Source organism: Phragmites australis, chromosome 5, assembly GCF_958298935.1.
Source record: "Phragmites australis chromosome 5, lpPhrAust1.1, whole genome shotgun sequence".
Taxonomy (NCBI): domain Eukaryota; kingdom Viridiplantae; phylum Streptophyta; class Magnoliopsida; order Poales; family Poaceae; genus Phragmites; species Phragmites australis.
In genome coordinates this window covers 25,625,590-25,650,344 of record NC_084925.1, presented here as the reverse complement: position 1 = coordinate 25,650,344, position 24,755 = coordinate 25,625,590, and the positions used below count along the sequence as shown (strand labels likewise).

Genomic DNA, 24,755 nt, shown 5'->3' with positions numbered 1-24,755 from the left:
TTACCTTCCCGTACTTGTGCGATCCACAACCCTGACCTATTTCGTTCACGCGTGATGTAGTTGTACTGTGGTTCTGTAGCCGATTTCCATCCTTCATAATGCAACTAAAAGTGGAGAATCAATTGGTGTTCTTCTTTTTCCTTTTTACGGAAGCTTTATGGCATTCTCAAATATCACCAGTTAGAGTTCAGACTAACAATGCTATTTACAAATCAAGCTAGAGAATGGCACAACCTTTCGTTGGACGGATTTAGATAAATCGGGATCATTAATCATTTCATATTATGGGCATCGCATAGTGTTTTCTGTTGAATGACTTGAATCCCACCTAAATGTGATGCAAGTGTGATGTGCAGGAGATATTCACTAATTAGTTAATGTAAGCTGTTCATACTTTCATGCCATGGCATGCTTGATGCATAATTTTTTTATGAGTAAATTTCAAAAATCTATAACTATTTTGACATATATGTTGCAAAAAACTACAATATCTACTGCTTGTTTTAAAAATCTATAACTATTTTGACACATATTGTAAAAAACTATAATTTTCTCACCGTGGGATTACCTATCATCCTCTGACAATAGATGGGGCCACGATTAATTCTCCTATTACATGTCATAGAGGATGACAGCTGAGCTCATGGTGAGAGTTATAATTTTTTAATATGTATCAAAATAATTGTAGATTTTTAAAATGGACACCACAAGTTATAGTTTCCTGCAACATATGTCAAAATAGTTATAGATTTTCGAATTTTTCTCTTTTTTTATATAAAGAATCGAACATGCATCGGACACATTTATTCTTAGTTTCTTACTGATTCAGAATAAACTAAAAATTATGACAAAGCAGTACTTGTGGTGTTAGATGTACCTTTCAGACTGTTGTATCTGTAACTTTTTAGAAAAAGTAGAATCATTTCTCTGATGATTTATCATCCTGCAAGCAGTAAACAAAGACCAATAGAAGCTTCAGAGACATTGATGTTAATGACTTAATATGCAAACACCAAATACCTGTGAAACTGGACCAAAAAGTGGTGAAACGACATATGTCTATTTTCAGTTATACCAAATGCAACAATATTCCAATAAACGCAGGAGAGACAAAATCAGGTGAAAATGCTTTATCATTCATTTGATATAATTTGGGTTGAACATTTTCATACTTCAATGCAGTAACATCAGAGTTGCTGACACTTCTAGTTAGTTCATTTAAAAGCATCAGACTTACTATTCAGATCTCAAATAGGGCCAACCATGCTTCCACAGCATTTTCAAGAAAAAAATGAAAACACGAAATGAGACAAAGAAAACAAACTTAATTTTAATGGTCAACTATGGATCCGGAACATGTTTTAAGCACGCGAGCCACAGTAGTTTTAAATTACACCAGATAATCCTCTGAAACAACAGGCATAATTAATATTTGGATAATCAAATACCCCGTTAGATGACCAGAAATCATTTTGTGTTTTCTCATGTTGATATGAACAGCTCGTTTTCCATTCTTACCTGGTCGATCAACAGCTCGTTTTCCATTCTTACCTGGTCGCCTGGTCGGTAATGCTTAGAATTGATAATTTACAATTTTAGAGTTATATGGAATTGCAGTACTGTAAGGAAAAATCTTCTGATTCTTATGCTACATAAACTCTCACAATCAAATTTCAGCTTCCTTATAACTAAGCCATTCAAGTGTCCGGTTGCCATAAAATTCCATGCCTACCTAGCGAATGTACTGTACCGTTATCACTGCTTAGACTCTAAACAAGTGCAAACTGTGAGATCACCTATTACTACCAACCACTCGGAAAAAAATGAGTACTATCCTTCAGATGTAGTTTATGGGCACATATGGCAATGAATCATTAATAGAACATCCGTGAGACTAGAAGTAGCCAGTAAGAGGTGCACAGTAACAGTGCTTGCACCAATGCTGCCAAAGCCCTATAGCTCTCAACTACAGGCTTCTCAATGTGGCTGATTGGCTGGTGATCATTCATTCATGAAGATTGATTGAATAATACAAACATCAATCATTAGCCAAACAGCTATCACCAACTGGTCTTTGAAAGTAATCATAAGAGATGATCATGATGCGATAACTGATGATAGAGAGTTCTTCACTACCTGAGCCTTTTACTAAGAGTGTCATGTGGCTCGAGGATTGTTTTTTAGCTCCTGCAGGGAGAGGAATAATTTGTTTGGACCTGATGTTCCCCATCTATATCTAGGATATAATTCTACTCCTTTCCAATCTTTTCCGCAAAGAAGTCCTACTTTATTGTTGGATCATGAATCCAAACACTATTTAATAAGTTCTTTCAATTAATTATAACTGACTAACTGTAGGATCAAAGCATTAGACTGAAGGTCAGATTGCATTCATAAAAAGTTGAAAAACACATTTGTTTGTTGGTAGATTGCTCCAATGGAGAATAGTTTTTTTTCCCGCTCATAACAGGAAAGCGGTTTCTTCCAGCTAAGTGATCATTGCCTTGATCTCCTACTCTAGAAACAAGTCTCGTTTTATCTACCTAGACTTTACACTATCAATAAGGAAACTATAGGAAATTAGGAATCTCGGTTGCTTAGGATCAGTCCATAATCTCAAAGGTGACACAATAGATGAGTGAACGAGTGACAACTGACAACTCTGTTGTGGAAATCCTAGCGAATTTTAATATAACAAGAAATGAGAGTTCATATGCAAATAATCCACCTGATAAACACTTCCTCAATCTCATTATGCAAAAAAGGTCCTAAACCGTTTCGGGCAAATGGACTCTAAATCAATTTCCAGTTTTCCACACCATACGACTCTTCTACAAAGCTGTGCAAACACACTGGTGAGCCTATGGACCAACTAAAGTACCCACAGGTCATTGGGTTCCTCATGTACTTGATCATAAAAATCACAATAAAACTCAGGAGGTGTTGCTTGGTGCCCCTAAATAACCTTTCCAAAATTGGTATTAGAAAAACCCAGGCAACACCAAAATCTTGGCAAACACTAAGTGTGACGATTGTTCTTGCCCTACCAAAATTTGATAGAACCATTTTGCCACCCACAAAATGGTCCAGGATTTGACAGTATTTTTATTAGGCATTACCAAAGTTCTATGGGCAACAAAATCCGACAACTGTCTAGTGGCCAAATGTCTTTGGTGTTACCAGTTTTCGTATGGCCTCTTGGAGTTCCAACTCAACCCAAACATCCCTTGATTTGGATAAAACTAATTACTCAAAAAAGACAAGTTTGAAACAAGGAACCTTTGGAGTGACATTTTATAGTAAATCACCAACTCTAGCCTTTGGTGTGGCATTCAACTAAGGGAATCATTAAATGGATATAACAGAAGTTAACAACTAGAAATACAACATAAGATATGTCCTCTGAATGACAAGAAATATAAAGCTTTTAAGGGAAATGGCAAAATTTTCGAGCAAAGTTCTGTTAATTGAAATGTTGTTTTGATATTTTAGTACATAACTTATGCCTACATATAAATAAAATGTAGCATATGTAACATGGTGTTGACGATTATTAAATCGCCGATCTTACGAATACGTAACGAAAATAGGATACTCCCTCTTGCTGAATCAAGCACTAGAGACAGAGATTTATATAGGTTCGGGTCTCCCGGATGATAATAACCCTATGTCCTGTGTTCCTGTATTGATGTTCGAGACAGAGTACAAGGAGGTCGTGGCTAGTCTAAATGGGATCTAAAACTAGTTGAAGGGTCCTTGCGCGTCATCTGGCGAGTTGTCGATTTAGATCACGATTGTGGTTGTGATTGCCGATGGCTTGTATGGCTTATGAATTGCTCGTCCCCCTCAGCAGGGTCCCCTGACTGCATGTATGTCCGCAGGGGTTGCTGTGTAGCATCCAGACTCTTTTTTGAGTAGGATTCTGTCATCCTTAAACTTAGAGATATATTTTCTTGTTTAAGGGATATTCTAGAACCCACAGGTAGTTTCCATACGTCCGGAGACTTCTTTCCCGGATAAAATCGTATGCTTCGAGAATCTAGGAAACCCTAGGGGATCCGTATATGTATAGGATAGTCGTACATGGTAGTTTTATACCACTTATCATCACATCAGAACAAAAAAGATCAAAACCGGTAATGTACTTTGTGGCCCATGAAGAAATAGATGTTGTCAATTGAGCTAGCTATATGTAAGTCAAGTGAATCACAAACATAATTTTCTTGGTTCACAATAACTGTTGAGTACATGTGTACTACAATGAAAGCTTAGTCACAGAATGCAAAAGCCAGAAATGATATACTAGCATAGCATCCTCAAGGCCAAACACATCACATTTTGCTTTGTGGTGAGAGTGCATAAATGTGGACATAGACTTTACAACAATGTAATAATGTAAGTCCAGGATCATGCAATCAGTGCATATACCTGCTTAATCATTGCAGAGCATCCATTGCCGAGGTTTAGAGATTGTCGTCTTGGATCCAATCATCCACCGTGTCATCTTACTCTCGTTGCTTCATTTGAATGCACTCAAAAGTTCATGGAATTACAGTGCATCATTCAGTGAGTTCGAATTCTTATCCTCTCCCTCACGTCCCTCATCCTGCTCGCTCTAAGCGTCATGGCTCTCTCTACTCGTCCTTGGCGGCAGTGCTGCCCTCATCATGGTGGAATACTCTTACCTGATAGAAACAAGCGGATGAGCATGCTTTGCAAGCATGTAACAGCATAATTCTTAAAACCAAAAAAAATTGAAACTTTTTCAAAGAATATAAAAGAGTTTTGCAAAATTAAATAAAAATCCTAAGTGTGTATGTGTGCTTTATATATATACACATATATGTGAGTATGTGTGCTATGTGTGTGTGTGTGTGTGTGTGTGTGTACACACACACACATATAACACACGTTGAGGGCAATATTCCTACAAAAGAATATATATATATATATATATATATATATATATATATATATATATATATATATATATATATATATATATATGGCATATATACTGTATTTATAAATATGCATGTGTATATACATGAGACAAAATAGGAAAGATAAAAAAAACTTTTAAAGTTAAAAGGCCGAATTAATCTCTTCTTCCTTCTTTTTCTCTCTTATCCAGCCCATCCGAGCCGGCATTTCCCCCTCTCCTTTCTCCCCTTCCCACAACCAACTTGGACCACTGGCCCTTCCTTTCTTTCCCTCCCTCCTTCTCTTCCGCTTGGGCTGCACAGCCAACCGGCCCAAGCCGCTGTCGCTCGCCTTTCTCCCGCTCAGCGCGCGCTCAGCCCAATCACCCTGCCTGCCACTTCCACCTCCTAAACGCGCACCTACACCGACTTGCTGACTAGCTGGGCCCGTATGTCATGCTAAAGGTGCATCTAGCCTCTAAGTATGGTTTTGGTAATTAATGAAAATACATATGGACTAATAATTGTGTTGAAAATTGTTAGTAGCTTGTTCCATAAGTGATGCATGAAGGATTGAGCATGGATTCATTAAGGAATGTCATGTGATCAAGAGAAATACATCGAGATGAATGAGCTCTAGGTGATGCTCGATTAAGTGATGAAAATCTATGAACTAATAATTATATTGAGAATTATTAGTAGGTTATTCTATAGGAGATGCATAAGTGATAAAGCATGGATTAATTAAGAAATATCATAAGATCAAAGAGATGCATCAAAGTCATTGAGCTCTATATGATGCTCATGAGATGAAGGAAGAAACTCAAGAAGATTGACAATAAGCGGGAAGGCTAAGTCACTTGTAGAGATTAAGTGACTAAAGATATAGAATTGTCAATTGAGATTTATGGACTAACCCATGTGCTATATCCTTGAGAGTAAATGGGGTTAGGTTCCATATGAATGCAAATATTGAATTGAGATATTAAATGTACCGAATTGGAAGAGCAAGATCGAGATAAGATTAGTGAACAACTTGTGTGCTTGATGCTTGCGGTTCATGCCTTGGTGGTGAACCAGATGAAGATGATGTGAAAAGATAAATCTTTCATGCTTGGTGTATGGAAGCAATCAAGTGAACCTCATCGAGCTTGATCAAGAGAGGATCGATATGGGAAGCGAGAATGAACATCATCATCAAGCTCAAGTGAAGAGTTGATGACAAGCCTAGAAGAAGCATCAAGACTCGAATAATGTGTTCATCAAGTCCGGCGGGATGGCTAGCTCAAGGCAAATATATAAAATGTAGGACATTTTCTTTTGCCGGTCAATGATGATTAGAGAAGAGAAATGATCAGATTGATAGGATAAATGATCGGATTTGGTTCTATTTACAGTTATGTTGGTAATTGTTTCGGATATACATTGTTGTTGTTGGGTATTGCAGGGTACACTAGTATGTCGGTTAAGTATAGTTGCTCACACATGTGTCTAGGTTGCTTACCGTATATGTTTTACTTAACCTTGTGGTCTACTCTTGCTATCAGCTCAATGCATAACCCTTGGAGTCGAGCTATGCATACGTGCTCTATATGGATTAAGTCTTGCGAGTACCTTCATATTCACACTGTTCTTTCAGGTTCTGCTAGTGAGGAAGAGGCGGTATTTGGCTACTTCGTGCTTGCCGATACAGGTGTTGGGCAAGAGTAGTACATCCTACTCTGGTGTGACGTGGCTTTTGGGGTGGAGCCTAAGGGCATATGGCTCCACTCTCCTTTTGTTGTTGTTAAGGTTTTAATCTTCCACTGCGTAGTTTCTCTTTTGTTGCAAACATTTGTAAATAGTTGCATGCTTAAGAACTTGTAATATAACTTTAACTACTCGCTCTTTCTTAAGCTATGTTGTGATGCATATATTGGAAAGACATGTGTTCCGATCTTAGGTACAAAACACGTGTCGGGACTACTAGGATGATATTATGATTAATCGTCAAAGTCGTGATTAAGCTAATAATTGACTTAATGATTAATTAAAATACTGTTTGGATGGTTCCTCACAGTGCTCATGATATGTGGATCAAATTGCAAGAAAAATATGATGGATGCAACATGACAAATGATGATTGTATTGTTGAGTTGATGATTATGGATAATTGTTCTATCACAAGCTCTCATGATGAGGAGAATTGTTTTTCTTCAAGTGCCTATGTTGATGAATCTACAACTCCATCTATATCACCATATTGCTTTATGATGATAGGTAACAAGAAGGTAAAAAGTATTTATGATGATGATGATAATGATCATGAATATTCTTATAATGATCTTATAGAAATGTTAGAAGGCACGGAAAAATATATTGGCAAAGAGAAATCTAAAATGAGAAATTTAAAGGAGGAAAATGCTTCTTTGAAAGACTTATGTGAGGAGCTAAAGTGGTTTCATGAAGATCTCAAGGAATCTCATAAAAAGCTAAAAATGTCTCATGAGATTCTTAGTGAAACTCATAAGAAGCTCAAAGAAGCTTATAATTCTCTTGTTGTCAATATATCCTAAAATGCCAAAGTGGACATAGGCATTACACGTGATTTAATTGATGACATGCCATGTGTATCTAGTTCATTCATTGCATCTAAAATCGATATGTCCACTTCTTATGATGAATTGATAGATGTATCTTATAGCCCAAATGTAGATGCTAGTTCTTTCTCTATGCTTGTTGATACTAACCTTGTATAAGAGAACAAAGTGCTAAAAGATGAGATCAAAAAATTGAAAAAGAAACTAGAAGGATGCTACAACTCGAAGACCGTTCTTGATGATATTTTAAATTATCAAATAAGCATAGGTGATAAGAGTGGACTTAGTTTTTATACTAAGAAAAAGAAGAACCATCGAACAAGGTATAATAGAAGGCATCAAAAGAAATATCAAGATACAAAGAAAATGAGCAAGAAGAAAGAAAAGAAAGGTCTCACTCATATCTTGTGTTTCAATTTCAAGAAAATATGACACTTTGCATCAAGTTGTCCTAGCAAGCTTGATGAGAAGCTAAAGACATCAAAGAGGCAAACCGGCATGAAACAAGACAATATGACTAGAAGCAAAAATATTTCTTGTTATAATTACTAGGAGAAAGGATATATTGGTAAGAATTATTCAAATGGTAATACTTCTAAGCCTATTTTTCAATAATCATTATTCGCTTAGAAAGGCTAGAAATGGTATCATAGTTGCTACCAATGTCATCTCAGTAACAAGAATTTACATTGAAGTATCTCTAGCGTTTAGTAGGTTACATTGTTTACTTGTGTATAATATTATTGCTTGTTGCTTTCTTATGCATTATGTTTTAACTTTTGGAGGATATTTGTTTTGGTTCAAAACACTCAAATATTTTGCTAGTTGAATCCCTTAATTCTTTATCCAATCTTTATGGGGATCTTGAGATTAATCATGTTTATTTAATTAGCAATTAGATGTTTTGTATCTAGTGGATTTAGATGTGACATATCCTATTCTTCATTTCTATATCTAAGGATAAATTCACTATTTTTTCTATTGATGATGTTTATGTTTATTGATAATGTTTGTGTTTCTAACTCTATTTCTTATATAGAATCTTTGGAGAAACAAAATGTTGAGCATAGGGCTAAACTTGAGAAACTAACTAGCAAGTATGTGAAACTAAATGAAAATCATAATGAGCTTTTCTGCACTTATGAAAGTCTTGCAGCTTATCATATCAAGCTAAAAATAGCTTATAAGGTAATTCTCACAACGGTAAAATCATATGAGCTTTATATGGACAATAGCACACTTTCTTTGCAACATAGATTTAATATGTGCTAGTCCTAGCAATTCATTAGATACAAATTTTATATCCAATGATGAATTACCTATTATTTCTTGTTACTCTTAACAAAAATATTTCCTCTAGTTCTACTTGTGAAATTAACATTATAGAGAAAATTAAAGAGCTCAATGATCATGTCAAGAACATATATGGCAAGAGACCAATCAAATGATCCATAGGTGAAAAGGAGAGCGTTGGAGACTTGACAACATTATTTGAAGATGAAGAATTCATCAAAGTACTATAAGTGTCAAGTCATATGGAAAATATTCATCATCTATCCAATGTCGCTCTATGGGTAATACTCTATCACAATATTTTCAAAGAGATAAGTGTTCTTGAAATTCACATTTCCATTTTTGTGATAGATACATAGTCCGATAGGACTTCTGAAACTTTTCACATAAGAACTTTTGATTGATTTTTTTTTTTTGAAATATCCGATGGTCCAAGAAACTATTGAAGGTTTTTAACCCTTTGCATGTGTAGGTTTTGTATCTATGCATGAATAAGAGTTTATATTTTTTTCTTATCTAGCATCACATCAAGATTTATATGCTCATATTTTTATATGCTATTCATTCTCATAATTGTGGCAAGTTGATGCAAAATTTTGAATTGAGGCATTCTATTTATGGTTATGTTTGATTTGAATTGCTAGTGGACTTGTCAAAAATCATCTCATTAGAATTGTTTTTAAAATCAAAATCTTAACTCAAATTCTCTCAAAGATTTCTGGATTTTTTGCTTCTAGTGGTCTGACCGCCAAGATACCGGTCAAACCACCAGAGTTATACAGAGAGGTTTTTGAGTCATCTGCTTCCAGTGGTCTGACCGTGCCTTTCCCTGATCTGATCGCCAGAGTCTCATTTAATATTACTTGTCTTTATTTGAATTCTATTGGGCTCTTTCGAGGAATTAATGGATTATCACATCATGGGGAGTATTACACTTTATGCATATTACTTACTCATGAATTATGAATAATTAAAGAATACCACTTAGAATTGATATTATTACTTATCTAGTATCTATGTGGTATGTTAAACTCATTTAAGACTTAATGTCTTAAAATATCCATTAATTGATTCATATTTGTTTTTAATTGAAACTTAAGATTTTTATTGTGTTTATACTTCTCTTTCAATCTCAAGATTTACAATCATTTTCTTATTCAGATCAAATCAACTAATAGCCTTATGAAAATTTACTTATGCTAGTTGATCTTGTGAAGAATGTGACATGAAGCATGATGCTTAATTCTAAACTTTTATCACATGCTTTATTGATAGAAAATTGATCTATGTTATCTTGCAATTACCATTTTGAGATATCTCGATATACCATTGTATTTACTTACAATTGGTAATTATAAAAGTGGTAAAATTTGTTGATCATCTTTCTTTCAACCTTGTACTTCTAACGATTGGTTTCTTTTGTGAAACATGTTTATAGAAGCTAAGGTTTTGCTATCTCACCATTTGTATCATTTCCAATATACTTGGTTGAGATAAACTTTTGATTATTAATGTAATTATTTGATTTTATCATATGCTCAATTTTATTGGGTAGTTTATTTATTGAACATTGTGAATGATCATTTGTCGATCTTGCGCCTTATTTGTTGATTTATATGCTATTTTTTTTCTAAATTATATCTTTTTGGATCTTGGAAGTGATGAACATGCTTGTTTAATTTAATTGTTAATATCTATAGCGTGTTTTGCTTTCTTTAATACAACATATAGAGTAAGCCTTTCTCAAAACCTCTTAATTTCTAAAAGTTGCATATTGACTTCAATTGGTATCTAATTCATATTTATATTCACCATTTATGATAGAGTTTACTCTATGTATTGAGATTTTTTTGCTAATCTTTACGGACTTAATGAGTTCGAGGACTAAATTGTACTTAAATGAGTTTTTGGTGGAATGGAGATGTAATGGATGCTTGACTCATTCATTGACAAGGTCTTTTCAAAAAAAAGTTCATTTTAATTGGAAATTATAAAGAAGATATTCTTCTTTCAATTAGTATTCATAAAGATGATCTTCTTCAACTTCAATTTCAATTGGAATCATAAAGAAAAATCGTGTCAAAATGAAACCAAGCAAGGATAAACAAAAATTTACTACATCAATCCAATGTTTTTAGGTGACTTATTCTTAATTCATGCATTGAATATCAAAGATTCATCCTTATGTAGGTTGCATCATAGCATGAAAGTAACTTGCGAAAAATTAATTTTCTTGCAAGTGCCTAAAAACTTCTTTATTGCAAATTTGAGCAATTTAAAATCGTATATTTTTATGGGGAGTCTATAATCATGTTTACAATTCATTCAATCCCGAATATGCAAAAGAATTCGTATCAAATACTTTAGTTGCTCTTATATGCAATATTGATGAAAATTGTAAAATTTATCCTTTTGCTTGAGATTTATTGGCTTTGGTTAGAAACATCTCAACTTTTGCTTTTTAAGTTGGGTTGTTTTGAATTCTTTCATCTTGGTCTGTTTTGAATGACCTTATTGAATATATAAGCTCGTAAGATGTTGATACTTTGTGATAAACAAAATACTCATTATAATGTTAATAATTTTGCTATATTCAATTGAGCTTAATCCATCTCACTTGTGTTTTGGATATTGATTTTGGACTTATGCTTGACTTGCTTTTAATTGAATTTCTTTCGATTGGCATCTCTAATTTTCAATTGGCATCTCTTGACACCCCTTGAATCTATGTATAGTGTGATCTCCTTAAATTATTATAATTCGATAAGTGCATTTGATTTCACTCGATCTATGAGAAATGCACATTTTTTTGGGAGCTCATACTATAAGTGATGCTGCATTAGCTTTTAATGATTCCTTCGTGAGATATGGCTAATGAGTTTTGGGAAGAATTTTTTGAGCAAGTTCTCTCTATTTGGCAAGTTCTTCAAAATTCTTACATTTTGGCATTGATGTCAATCGAGAAAATTTTTGTAGATGTTATATTTGCAAGAGAGGCTTTGTTAGTGGGGGAGTTTTAAAAGTTATATCTTTAAGGAGGAAAAGTTTTGCACGCATGTGTTGCACGATTAAGTTGCATGCATATTTACTTGTGATATGCATAAGCATACCTTTATGGTTGTTATGTATAAAGAAAACTCCATCCAAAATTTGAGATAGACAATATATACAATGATATTCAATATTTATTCACACATGCATAAATTGTAGGAGAGTTTGCTCTATACATATGTTTAGTTCTACTAATATCAAAACCTTAGTGGTGTTTGATGCTAGTAATGTGGATTTTGATAATCTCAAACAACTTAGTGGTGTTTGATGTTACCAAAACATGATCTTAATATATATTATATCTTCAGATTAGATGTATACTAAGAACTTCATCTTTCAAATATAACCATCAAAAGAGATTATCATCAATTACCAAAATAGAGGAGATTGAAGGTGCATCTAGCCCCTAAGTATGGTTTTGGTACTTAATGATAATACATATAGACTAACAATTGTGTTGAGAATAATTAGTAGGTTATTTAATAGGTGATGCATTGAGTATTAAGCATGGATTCATTAAGAAATGCCATATGATCAAGAGAAATGCATCGAGATGAATGAGTTCTATGTGATGCTCGGGTAAGTGATGACAATATCTATGGACTAAAAATTATATTAAGAATCATCTAGAAGCCTCCGATTCGAATCTCTGTGAGTCCCAGAACCTTTAACCGACCATATCTCTAAGCCCTGTACATTTAACCGAGATATTGAGTCCGAATTTACATCGCCATCGCCATAGTCCCAACCCTACTCAGCCTGACCTCTCTAGCCCCACCTTCCTATATATGTGTGACCCTACGCCATCCCTAGAGGGTCCTAAACTTTTTCCCCAACTCGCCGATGCGAGGGCGACTCCGTAGCACCCTATCTCGTTGCAGAAGCCGCCATTGTCGCTTTTCGGCCAAGCTCGCTGACCCGCCGTTCCCCTGCTGCATTACCGTTGCGCGAGGTCGCTGAAGCTTCCCTGAGCCTCACCATCGTCGATCGTGTGCCGGAGAGCCCTCCCAGTTGATGCCCGAGCCCCGCTGCCACTGTACACCACTACCAGCTCATCTCATCGCTTCACTGGTGTCATCGAAGCCCGAGGAGAGATCATTGACCCTGTCTTGTGGTCCTTCATCGCTCACCGTCGTGTATCGAGGTCCACGATGAGGTTTGTGCCGATCTTTGGTAAGATCGCCACCGAGGAACCTCGACCGTCGCCGTCTCTTCACTGTCGCCAGCGCCCTCTATCCTCCATACCCCCTTCGTCCACCAATCAGAGACCGCCACATGACTAACATAATCCGAGTCAGCTCCTAAGCCATGTCATCACACCACCTCACTCTACCACGTCAGCAAATCCGCTGATGTGTCATGCCACATTAGCCAAACAACCCTGTCACCTTTCCTTTTCTTTTATTCATGTGATGACATCATAATTGATATATATTGCGTAATAAATAGATTTCCAGTATGAAAATAATTCTGAAAAATAATAATAAATAGGGAATCAATTTCTAAAAATGTTTAATAATGTTTTATAGGTATATTTAATTATGTTTAATGTTTTCCCTATGGTTTAAATAATGTTTTTCTAAAGCAAAATTAATTCCATAAATAGGATAAAATCTGAAATAGTTTTAGTACTATTTAATAATGTTTCTATAATATTATTTAGTTATGTTTAAAGTTTATATGGATTAATAATTAAAGTAAATGGTAACAAATTCTAGAAAATTCTTAGCAATATAATTTTATCTGTAGTTGATCTTTTAAGTTCTGTTTTGATCATTAAAAAATTATAACTTGATAACCGTAGCTCCGTTTTAAGCCATTCTTTTATCGGGTTGTCCAGAAAAGTATGATCTTGTATATGATGATATTTGTTGTGTGATATTTGGTTTTTTTGGATCTTGTTGTTTATGTGTTGCCTTTTTTGCTTAGTTTTGCGAGTAGACGTCAACGTTCCGGAGGAGCTACGAGGACTTCAAGATCGAGACCTTGAAGACCTAACTAAGTCGAGTAAAGGAAAGTTGTGTTCTTGATTATATTTATCCCAGTTTTACAAATGTGTTATTTTACAAACATGCTACTAATAATATGTTGAGAATCTCAAGTGTTAGACGTTACCCTAGTTTTCCCTTATCAACCTTATCACATTAGTATTGTTTTGAGTTATGGAAGGGTAAATGATACTTAGCCTTGCTTTGGGATGGTAATCCTGATAATTGTTCCACAAACTTGATAATGGTCCTATGTAATAATGATAAAATATGATCGAATAAATTTTGTAGCAACATGATATAGGTATTTGAGTAGGTGATATAATGATGTGTATGGTTGGGAAAGTGTTAGTTTTGCTTAAATCTAAGGACCAATTCGTAGGGTGAACTTTCTGTGTTTACAGTACAACCATAAGCTTAGTATGGGACGAACATAGCCAAGTAATTTGCTTACTCCTAGTATAGTATAGATCAGATAGAAGAGCAGTGAATGGACGATGTCTTGAGATTCGAAAGGCACAAGAGGGGTCTTTCGTTGTTGAGGTGAAATCACACGGCAGTAAAATCTTAGCGTGTAGACATATGCTGAGAGGGGTATTGTAAAATTTTTGTAGTGATATCCTAGCTACATACCTCAGTAGTGTGCAGTGTGCTTGATCAGCACAGGTAAAATGGAGACTTAGTCACTTACTTGTGGGTGATGAAATCACGACTTGTAGGTAATGTACAACCTCTGTAGAGTTAAAATTGAATATTCAACCGTGCTCACAGTCATGAGCGGCATAGAAAATCTACCATAATTATAATTTGATGTTTTGGTTAGTAGGGTCAACTGGGGTGATGAGAACCATAGTTGAGGTATGGGCCAGTCACAATGATGGGAATCGCGGTTGAGATGGTTGGTTAGTAGTTCAACTTTGACGGTGGTAGCAATGGTTGAGGTGTTTGTTGTTCAATCTTGGTGGTTAGGATCTTGATTGAGGTGCTCAAGTGGTTAAGTCAGGATGGATGACATCTTGAGGTAGTTTTTATTCACTTAATTGCTATTGCTTTTCAATTATTTTTGAAATAAATGATGTTTTCTGCAGAAGAGTCATATCAACCTTATTCTTGTTAAAGTTTTTATATGCATATTATTTCTTTACAACTAGAGTACGACATGCGCTCACACTTACTATAACTAAACATTTAGTTGGGAAAGAATTAAAAGACTTCAAAGAGGTGAAATTTAAGGAGGTGTTCTACATCGATTTTTCCTGTGAAGTTATTAGTGAAAACAAAGACTATGTTTAGAATTCACGTTTTTTCTTCAAACTTTATAGGTCTTTTGTACGACGATTTGTCGATTAAGATATAAATATTGTAATAATTATTAATAATAAAATCACTTATATATTAAGATTGATTTTTAAGTTTAGTATATAGATGTGATTGGTTGGTTTTTTAACCGGTTTCCAGAAAGCAACTGGCTTCCACCGCCGTAAGCTTCCCTGAAAACAACTGTCTTTGTGCCAAGCACTCTGGAGAGGTAAATAATGCCAGGGTGACGCTCCAACACGTTGGTGAACTTCTGTGGAATTCCCAGAAGCTTCCTCATGTTGCTCACATTCCGGCGCTCTGTTCTCTTCGCAACAGTGAGGTGCAGCAGCTCATGGAACACCCCCACGTTCCGCTTCTCTGACACGTCTGTGCGGCGGTCGAGGCTCGAAGCGTCGGCGTACGGGTTGGTGTAAGGCAGCGCCTGCCACTCCTGCAGCCATGCCATGCACTTGCTTCTCAGGCCAAACCCCTTTGTGAAGCTCACCGGGAAGGGGAGGCAGGTGGTGTCGCCGCCGTCAGCACCCTTCTCAAGTTCCGAGACGGCAAGAAGGTCGTCCCAGGAGAGGAGGCGGATCCAGACGCGCTCGTCGCCCTCGGGCTGCTCGTGGGCAAAGTGGTCGGGGTAGCAGCGGAGGATGGAGGCCCGGTAATCGCCGGGCAGGCCGAAGTCCCAGCGGAGGAGGTCAACGGTGTGGAGCGGCATTGAGCGGGGCATGGTGAGCATGAGGAGGCGTCGGAGGCGGGCGCGAGGTCGGGCTCAGTGGTGCAGAGGCAGTCCACCTCCCGCTGCCGCAGGTCGAGCGCGGCGTCCGTCAGCGATACGCCGGCGCGGGACAGCGTGAACAGGGTGTGGAACCTGCCGAGGAAATAGAGCGCGGCGTCCGCAGAGCCGAACAGCTTGTGGACGGACCTGTCGGCGAGGAGATCCGAGCGCGGGACGCGGTGGCTGGGCCGGGAGGACACGAGGTCGAGCAGGTGGTGGGCGGTGCGGGGGTGTTGCGGGAGCGCCCGGTCCTTGACCCACTTCAGCTTCACGTTCACCAGCGTCACGCGCTGCTCCGCCGGGAACGGCGGCGTCCCCGACGGTGCCGCGTCGTCCCACCAGCCCCTTCTCTTCCCCATCGCCGACCGCAGCCATCGTCACGCCATGGAATGGAAGCCCCGCCGAATCGCGCTGCGCAAATGCTCGTTTAATTGGGCCTAATTAAATGAAGTGATGGGCCGTAAGAGGAGGCCCGCTTGATGGTGGCGAGGGGTTAAGCGAAGATTCCGAGGGGATAAAGCGTGGCCGTTTTCGCAGGCGCCGAGAGAGACGCGAGGAGATGGCGGACGGGAAGCGGGGGAAGGGTTCGGCCGTGGCGATGGCGGCTTCGCCGTCGTCGGCGGCGATGGCGCGGGGCTCGCGCGGCGGCGGTAACCTGCTCGAAGAGTGGAGCGCTCGCGTGAAGGCGATAGAGACCGGGTTCCGCGGGTGGATGGCGAAGCAGCCCATCCACGTCGAGGCTGCGGTGACCACGGCCGTAGGCGCGGTACAGGGCGGCGCGCTGGGTGGGCTCATGGGCTCGCTCACGGCCGACGGCGGGTCTCCGTTCCCCGTGCCGCAGCCACCGCCCAACGCCAACCCGCAGGCCATGGCGTCGTTCAAGCAGGCCCAGGTTGTTAACCAATCTTCGTTTTAGGCTGCGTTTTTGCTGCTGCACTTGGCGAATTGTTCGTATTGATGTGATTTGTATGCGAAATTGGACCATTTGATCCCGAAACTGCAATCTCAGGTGTATTAATCTGATCTATGTGGGCGTTTCGTCTACAGAAGGAAGCAATTTGCCATTAGTCTCTTCTATCTGTTCAACAGTTTGACCGTAATAGTAGCATGATTGTGATTATTGATTACAGTTACGTCGTATAGAGTGAAGCCTCTGCCTGCACAATTTATGTTGTTGCTAGGTACAGATAGGGGTAGTGGGCAAGGATTGGTGAGTCTAGGACAGAATTAGATGTAGGTGAATGGGGCGATAATAATTCAGCAAGAAGGAGAAAAACTAAAAAAACTATCAATTGAATAAGAAGTGCATAAACAATAAAACTGTATGAATCATCCATTACTTATGCTCAACGACTAGCCCCAAACTGAAATAGAGGAAAATGCCCACTTATTTGTAATGATAACTTCTAGTTCTAGGCCTTATATGATCATGAAGTTAGTCTACCCTAGCATTTTCTAGTTCATTACATGGTGAATGTTGGCCGCTGTCTAGATACCATGCAGATGCCTGCTGATAATTTTCTTTGAATTATATTTGCAAATTGAGGTTAACAGGTTACTGATTTATATAGGCTTTAGCTGGTGGACCCTTGGTGCAAGCCCGGAATTTTGCAGTCATGACTGGCGCAAACGCAGGCATATCTTGTGTTATGAGAAGGATACGAGGGAAAGAGGACATCGAGGGCAGGTGAGGCTTCAGGATTTCGTTTTGTTTTGGCATAGACTTCAAGGAGTAATAACTTAAAAACTCAATGTGGTGTTTGATTTAATCTCACTGATGTTAAGATGTGAGAACAATTAATTCTTTTATTGGCCACAAAAAATGGTGCTCATTTAATACCTTCAATCTGAATAAAAGCTGGTAAATTTGACATTTCTTTCACCTATTGCTGTTGGGAGCAGAAGTAGGTATCTGGATTGAATACACTAATCCTAGTTAATGAATTAGATATTTGTTACTTTGTGTTTGACAATATCTTCTTTGTATAGCATGGCGGCTGCTTTTGGTTCCGGTGCTCTGTTCTCCATAGTGAGCGGAATGGGAACTCCTAATCCAGTTGTAAATGCAATTACAACTGGTGTTGCTTTTGCAGTATTTCAAGGTGGCTTTTTCATGGTAAGTACTGGCTATCTTTATTAATTAATACAATTTGGAGTCAGTTCACTGCTAACTCCTGGGTATCATTAGATTTTATATGTAATGTATTGCCAAGTTTCTATTGTCATGCCTGCTTTAAGAGATTGAGGTTGCGATGGGAATATTGTCGTCTGCGTGGAAAGTATATATCGTGCATGTGAAGATGGTAGTTTTTCTATTAAACTGGGGTACGACAGCCAACTCATGTTTTTCTTACATCCAGTGATTCATGGTTCGGGCTAGCAACATTTAATACTTCATTAGAATATTACCTTAATGAATTTTAGTATGCATTCTTAAATATTGTTGGTTAAAGTATATGGCCTGCATGGAAATGTGAAACCTCCAAACTGATCTGGTAACAAGGGGCTGACACATTACTGTATCTTGTTGCTTTTACAAGCTTTGTTGTGAAATATATCTACAACATGCACATAGGCGACTAGGCGTATGTGCGAAGTGCAAACTACCTGTAGTCCTTCAGTTCCCAGAAAACAAATAGGAAACATAATTTGTGGTCAGGAAAGGAGCTATTCTCAGGTGTGAGGCTACCAACCAGGCTCGAACCCTAGCTCTCACAAAAAAAAGCCCATCGCTGTGTGTTCCTCATGGTACTGGCGCGATCGCTCAACGATAGCGTGCGGGTTGTAGCTGGCTTTCGAGTCTTCTTTTCGACCTTAATGCAATGCCTTCGGGATGTCTGTCCCCTTGGGTTGAGTTTTTTTTTTTAAAAAAAAAATTCTCGAAGGAGCTGGTTAAGGTCTTGATAGTGTTGGATGGAATTCTTGAAATGGTTTAGGGACTAGGGAACATTAATATTAATATTCTGCTGAAACATTTATGGTTTAGTTGAATAGGAGTGCTCCTTTCTGCTGAGTGTTCTTTGCTTGCAGAATTATTTGAATAAGTAACTAAAGCCTAACACATCTTTTGATAATGCTATATTTTGATTTTGGTGGAATCGCTACTTGAATCTTGTCACCAAGGACAGCCGACTATTTCCTAATTCTCCTTATGAAACTATGGAACTACTATATGCAGATTGGTCAGAAATTCTCAAAGCCACAGAGTGAAGCATACTACTCTCGTACAAGAAGCATGTTGCAACAACTGGGTCTCCAAAAGTATGAGAAGAATTTTAAGAAGGGTCTCCTCACTGATCAAACCTTACCCCTCCTTACTGACAGGTAAATATTTTTTCTCATTTGTATTATAGTCTTAGACAAAAAAAGGACAGGAAACATTAGTATTATACATACTGATATTCTACTATTATGTTGCTTCAGCGCTCTAAGAGATGTGAAGATTCCCCCTGGACCCAGACTTCTCATACTTGATCAAATTAAAAGGTTTGGTATTAATGCACAAGTATTTTATGGTTTCCACTTTTAGTTTGCGTGACCCGATCTCTTTTTCTGTATGAATTTGTTAGGGATCCTGAGCTGGTGCAATCAAAGTGAAGTTGCAAGTGTCGACTGGTGGTTCTTTTTATGGTGCATTGGGTTTGAAAGTGATGTCATCTCCTTTTTTTTCATAATAAGCTTTCTAGGCACTGGCATTTCATCATAAGTGAGAATTTAGCTTTTTTTTTTGTAGTTATTATTTGGCGCCGATCAGCTCGCGTACATCCTATTGAATTTCGAACATATAGTTATATGAAGCATATTCAAGTTTTAACTGGCATTTCGTACAGTCAGCAAATCTGGGCATTCTGGGGGGAAACAAGGTCCGCCATGTGCTTGGTGAAATGTGCAACTCAAGGTTGTGCATCACTTTTTTTTTCCTGTATGGTTGCTGCCTACGTGTGGTGTCGGTGAGAAAGAAGGCGACGAGGAAGAAGATAATTTGTTGTTTAGACGCAGCTGAGGTGTATGTGTCCTGTCAATGAACCTATGGGCAGTAGAGAAGACGTGCGAAGGTGCAGGTCATCGGTGAGATTTTAGCAGAGGACGGAACCAGATTGGCGTTGGGCAAGAACCAGTGGTGTGGCCATCGTTTTTGGAGAGGAGGCCGAGGTAGAAGACGAAGAAGAGTTGTAGGTGTCAAGGTGAGATAGATGCCAATTGTGCTGTCCAGAGGTGAGCTACAGTCACTTCATTGTCCACATCATTGAGGTTAATAAACAGCTGTAGTGAGATCTGCCTCACAAATGACACAAGTTTATGAAGCCGAGTAAACATTTGCTAGTTTGGGGAGCTACATGATATAGCCGTGCAACTTTCCCTAGCTAAAACAGAAATTTGGAGACGGACAATCACCAGAAGAACAAATGGTAGTTTATCCGGCCATTTTAAATGGATAGGGGGGCGGAACAGCGAAGTTCAGTTTATGTAGGAGAGAAACAACAGTCATTAACAATAACGTGTGGCAACTGGACAGTTTCAGAAATGATTTACTTGTTCAATTGAAACAATATACAGTCGGATAGAACTTTGGAACAACATTAATAGCTGGCCAAATTCCCCTATCTTGGTTGATATGTACATAATGAAATACTCTATGTCTACGTATGAAAGAATTAATAATCTCGATAGTTGAAAGAATAAAAAATTAGTTCTCTACTCTGCTACATTGGAAGCAGAACTTCAGAATGTCCGATTCAGCAATTCAGAATGTCCGTGTTGGATCAGAAACCTGGACGATCTGTTCATTCAGATGGCTCAAGCAAGGCTTCCCCTCGCCATCAATGCCCATCAGTATCGTGTCACCAGGCTTGAACTCGCCAAAAAGAATCGCTTCGCTGACGACATCCTCAATCATGTGGGTGACAGCTCTCCTCAAGGGACGCGCACCGTAGCTCTTGTCGTATCCTTCTTGGCAAATCAGGTCCTTCATTGAATCAGACACCTCTAAGCCTATCCCGAGGGCTAAAAGCCTGCCTTTCACTTCTTTTAGGATGATATCAAGAATGGCCAGCATCTGCAAATATGTCAAGGAGATCATTACCATTAGCGTCTCATGCGCTCTGAGGTCAACACTGAATTTAATCTAGGCGTAAACCCATTTATGGTATTTATTATGAATTATCAGTAAAACCACTTCAGAGCAAAATGAAAAAGAAACAGACCTGAGTCTTCTCCAGAGGACGGAACACAACCATCTCATCAATTCTATTGAGCAACTCTGGCCGGAAAAATGCCTTCAGCTCTTCCATTACTAGGGATTTCATTGCGACATACGAGCTTGACTCAGTATCTTCCTTCAAGAAACCTATGCTCCGTCTTCCCTTTGAAATTGATGTAGAACCAACATTTGAAGTCATGACAATCAATGTATTCTTGAATGAAACCCTGCGGCCCTGCACAGTCACACAAAGCTCCAGTGTAAATAAAAAATATTCAGAACTTAAAGAGCTCAGACACTACTTCATTGCATCCTAAAACTATGCAAGAATTAATCTAACTTAGCATCTGGAATTATGTGTAGTCTTGTTATCTAATTACATGGAGAGGCTAAGGGGCTATTTAAGTTCCTTCCTTTATATGCGAGAATGAGTCTATGTTAGCATCCTGATTTATAATCTGCCTTGATATCTAATTTGAACAATCATATCTTGAATGAGAGTTTGAAGGGCTCATATTAACTGTGATAGAAGTGCTAAGTTCTGATCATTTTAGTATAAGTTTCCAGGTACAGGACTTCATCTCATTTGGCTCAATAGCTCTACTGTTTAAACCTGCTGCTTTATATCCATGGTTGCATGTAACAGCATCTGCTGATTTATACCTGCGAGTCTGTCAGATGTCCATCTTCAAAAATTTGGAGAAGGATGTTGAAAATATAAGGGTGAGCTTTCTCTATCTCATCAAGCAATACTACGGTAAATGGTTTTCTCCTGACTGCTTCTGTCAAGGTACCAGTTTCACCATATCCAATGTACCCTGGAGGAGAGCCTATGAGCTTGCTCACAGTGTGCCTCTCCATATACTCACTCATGTCTAATCTAAGCATAGCAGATTCCTATTGGAAAAACAGAAGCAAACATCTTGTCAGGCCACGTTCTATTAATCAGACGTAAAGGGAAATAACAACAGGATGATCATAATATGATTGACCTACCGATTCAAAATAACTTGCTGATAGAGCTTTGGTAAGCTCGGTTTTACCAACTCCTGTTGGACCACAGAAAAGCAGTGTAGCAATAGGTCTGTCAGGGTCATTAAGGCCAACGCGTGATCTCTTCACCGCACGAGATATCGCCACAACAGCATCATCTGGCCAATGACACGTTTTCTGAGCTCATCGTCTAGTCCTACTAAAAGCTTTTTATCATCGGCAGTCAACTGCTGCACTGGTATCCTTGACCATAATGAGGCAACTCTTGCAATTTCCTCTGTCCCAACTACAACTTGTCTGCATTTTAAAATGATCTGTGATGAGCAAATATGTAGGAAATAGAGATTACCCTGTATGACATGCTGACAATAGAACTTACTCATCAACTGAGAGTGATTCAGCAGATGTTGACCCAGTATTGTCTTCACACGGTGCTTCAACGTCGACAGTACCACTCTCTTGATTATTCTCACTTGAATTATATTTCATCTTGTTAGATAACACCTGAGTAATGAAGGACATTAAAATATTATATATATTTGTTGCTAGATGGAAAAAAAATTCAATCATATAAGCAGTGCCATATCTAAGAGTGAACAAAGTTTTATCTACAAACCCTATTTCATACCTATGCTCTAGCAATAAAGACTTAAGTCTATCATAACAAGCTCGAGGAGCTTGCTTAAACCCATATAAAATATTCCTAAACTTATACACTCTATGGGGATACTTTGTTTGGGGTGCTCAGAACATGAGGATTGCTTGACATAGAACTCTTGTTCTATGAAACAATTTAAGAAAGCACTTTTGACATTCATTTGGTACAATTTGAAACCTTAGAATACCGCAAATACAAGAAAAATCCTAATGACTTCTAACCTAGCTACTGGTGCAAAAGTCTCTCCAAAATCTATCTCCTCTACTAGAGTAAAACCTTGAGCCACAAGCCTAGCCTTATTTCTCACTACAAACCCATCTTCCCCCTATTTATTTTTGAAAACCCATTTTATACCAATGGTGTGAACATTAGGAGGTGGTTCCACTAGGACCCAAATTTGGTTTCTCTCAAAAGTTTCTAACTCTTCATGCATGACATTGATCCAATTTGAATAAGATAAAGCATGTCCAACATCATGTGGCTCAAAAAAGCAACGAATGCAGAATCAGTAAAGTGAGCATGATGAGCAGATTTGGAACGAGTTACCCTCTCACTGAGATCACCAATCATTTGGTGTGGTGGGTGATGCCGCTGAATGTCCTGAGGGGCCTCACGTTGTGAGAGGACCTCTTCCTCAAACGCTACTGGTGCAGGCTCGAAAGCAGCTAAAATGGAAGAAGAAGCTGTAGGACGCTCTGCCAGTGTAGAAGAGGCAAGAGCCAGTTCAGGAGTGAGTGTAGTAGGAAGTAGTGGATCATCCTCGTCATCAACAAGAGCTGAAAGGTCGCCATCCAAGATGATGCTTTCACCAATCTCATGGTCACCTGCACACTCAAAGGAAGCACTAGCACAAGGGGTTGATTCATCAAATGTCACATCACAGGACTCCATGATGGTGTTAGTGTCAAGATTAAAGACCATGTAAGAATGACAATGAAGAGTATACCCTAAAAAATTGTCATAGAAAGAACACGACTCGAACTTGTCAAGATTCCCACGCTTTATGATGAAACATCAACAACCAAAGACTCTCAAGTGTGAGACCTTCGGCTGCCTCCTAAAGCGCAACTCATAAAAAGTCAAATTTAAAATCGAGCGCAAGAAAACCCAATTGGAGATGTAGCACGCTGTGCTAATGGCCTCAACCCAAAACTTCATAGGAGTCCTATGCTCATTGAGCATTGTCCTAACCAGCTCCATCAAAGTGCGATTTTTTCTCTCAATCACGCCATTCTACTGAGGAACGCATGGGACAGAAAATTGATGCTCAATATCATGCTTAAGACAGAAAGCATCAAAGAGATAGTTCTTGAACTTGGTACCATTATCATTGCGAATTGCTTTCAATCCACCAGGAAGTTCCTTAAACAATCTCAAGGCCATGCTCCGAAAGTGTGAGAATATTTCATCCTTGCTTACAAGGAAGTAGACCCAAGAGTAGCGAGAGAAATCATCAACAATGACAAGTACATACCACTTCCCACTCGCTAAGTTTAGGACTACTTAAATTTTGGTAGGCTCAGGACTACTTAAATTTTGGCCCAAAAATCATCACCATGTAACCCATTCATGTCCAAGTTTAGGAAAACAATTGAGAAACCTAATCCAAGTCCAAGTCACAGAGTCAGCCTTCTCTAATTGACTAACGGTCATCCCTGATCTCTCTGGCCTCTGGGCTCTAGCGGCGGTGGTGAAAGGACCGGTGACATTTTAAGAGGGGGAATGGGTGAATTAGGATATTTAAAACTAATCGGCTCCAAAAACTTCAAAAGATAAGCCTATATCAATTTTTATCTCAATATGCTATGGATTTATCTAGTGTGTCTACTCTATCGTTTAAAAGATATTGCAACATGTCTAGAAAGGTAAATTGCAAGTATGTAAATACAGAAACGTAAACAAGGTAGAGAGAGTAAACTCGGTATAAGTGATTTTTATCCCGTTGTATCGATGATATAAACGTCACCACTATTTCCCGTTGGGGCTCC

The 24,755-nt window shown here is 38.4% G+C and overlaps 1 protein-coding gene and 2 pseudogenes across 1 annotated transcript; 1 reads left to right on the top strand and 2 right to left on the bottom strand.

Moving 5' to 3' along the window:
* Positions 1-4,559: 4,559 nt before the first annotated feature.
* On the bottom strand, positions 4,560-16,302 carry LOC133919013 (protein WHAT'S THIS FACTOR 9, mitochondrial-like; annotated as a pseudogene).
* A 137-nt stretch (positions 16,303-16,439) lies between these two features.
* Positions 16,440-19,730, top strand: LOC133919014 (chloroplastic import inner membrane translocase subunit HP30-2-like). The gene is made up of 6 exons (XM_062363192.1): positions 16,440-16,808; positions 17,488-17,603; positions 17,906-18,032; positions 19,095-19,240; positions 19,340-19,402; positions 19,486-19,730. The coding sequence occupies exons 1-6, from the start codon at positions 16,476-16,478 to the stop codon at positions 19,511-19,513; spliced, it is 813 nt and encodes a 270-aa protein (XP_062219176.1). The 5' UTR covers positions 16,440-16,475; the 3' UTR covers positions 19,514-19,730.
* Positions 19,731-20,660: 930 nt separating this feature from the next.
* LOC133917891 (chaperone protein ClpD1, chloroplastic-like) lies at positions 20,661-24,150 on the bottom strand (annotated as a pseudogene).
* Positions 24,151-24,755: the final 605 nt, after the last annotated feature.

Coding starts and splice junctions, on each gene's coding strand:
- LOC133919014 (XM_062363192.1), top strand. CDS start 16,476: ATGGCGGACGGGAAGCGGGGGAAGGGTTCGGCCGTGGCGATGGCGGCT. Junction 16,809..17,487: donor CGTCGTTCAAGCAGGCCCAG/GTTGTTAACCAA, acceptor TGATTTATATAG/GCTTTAGCTGGTGGACCCTT. Junction 19,241..19,339: donor TTACCCCTCCTTACTGACAG/GTAAATATTTTT, acceptor ATGTTGCTTCAG/CGCTCTAAGAGATGTGAAGA.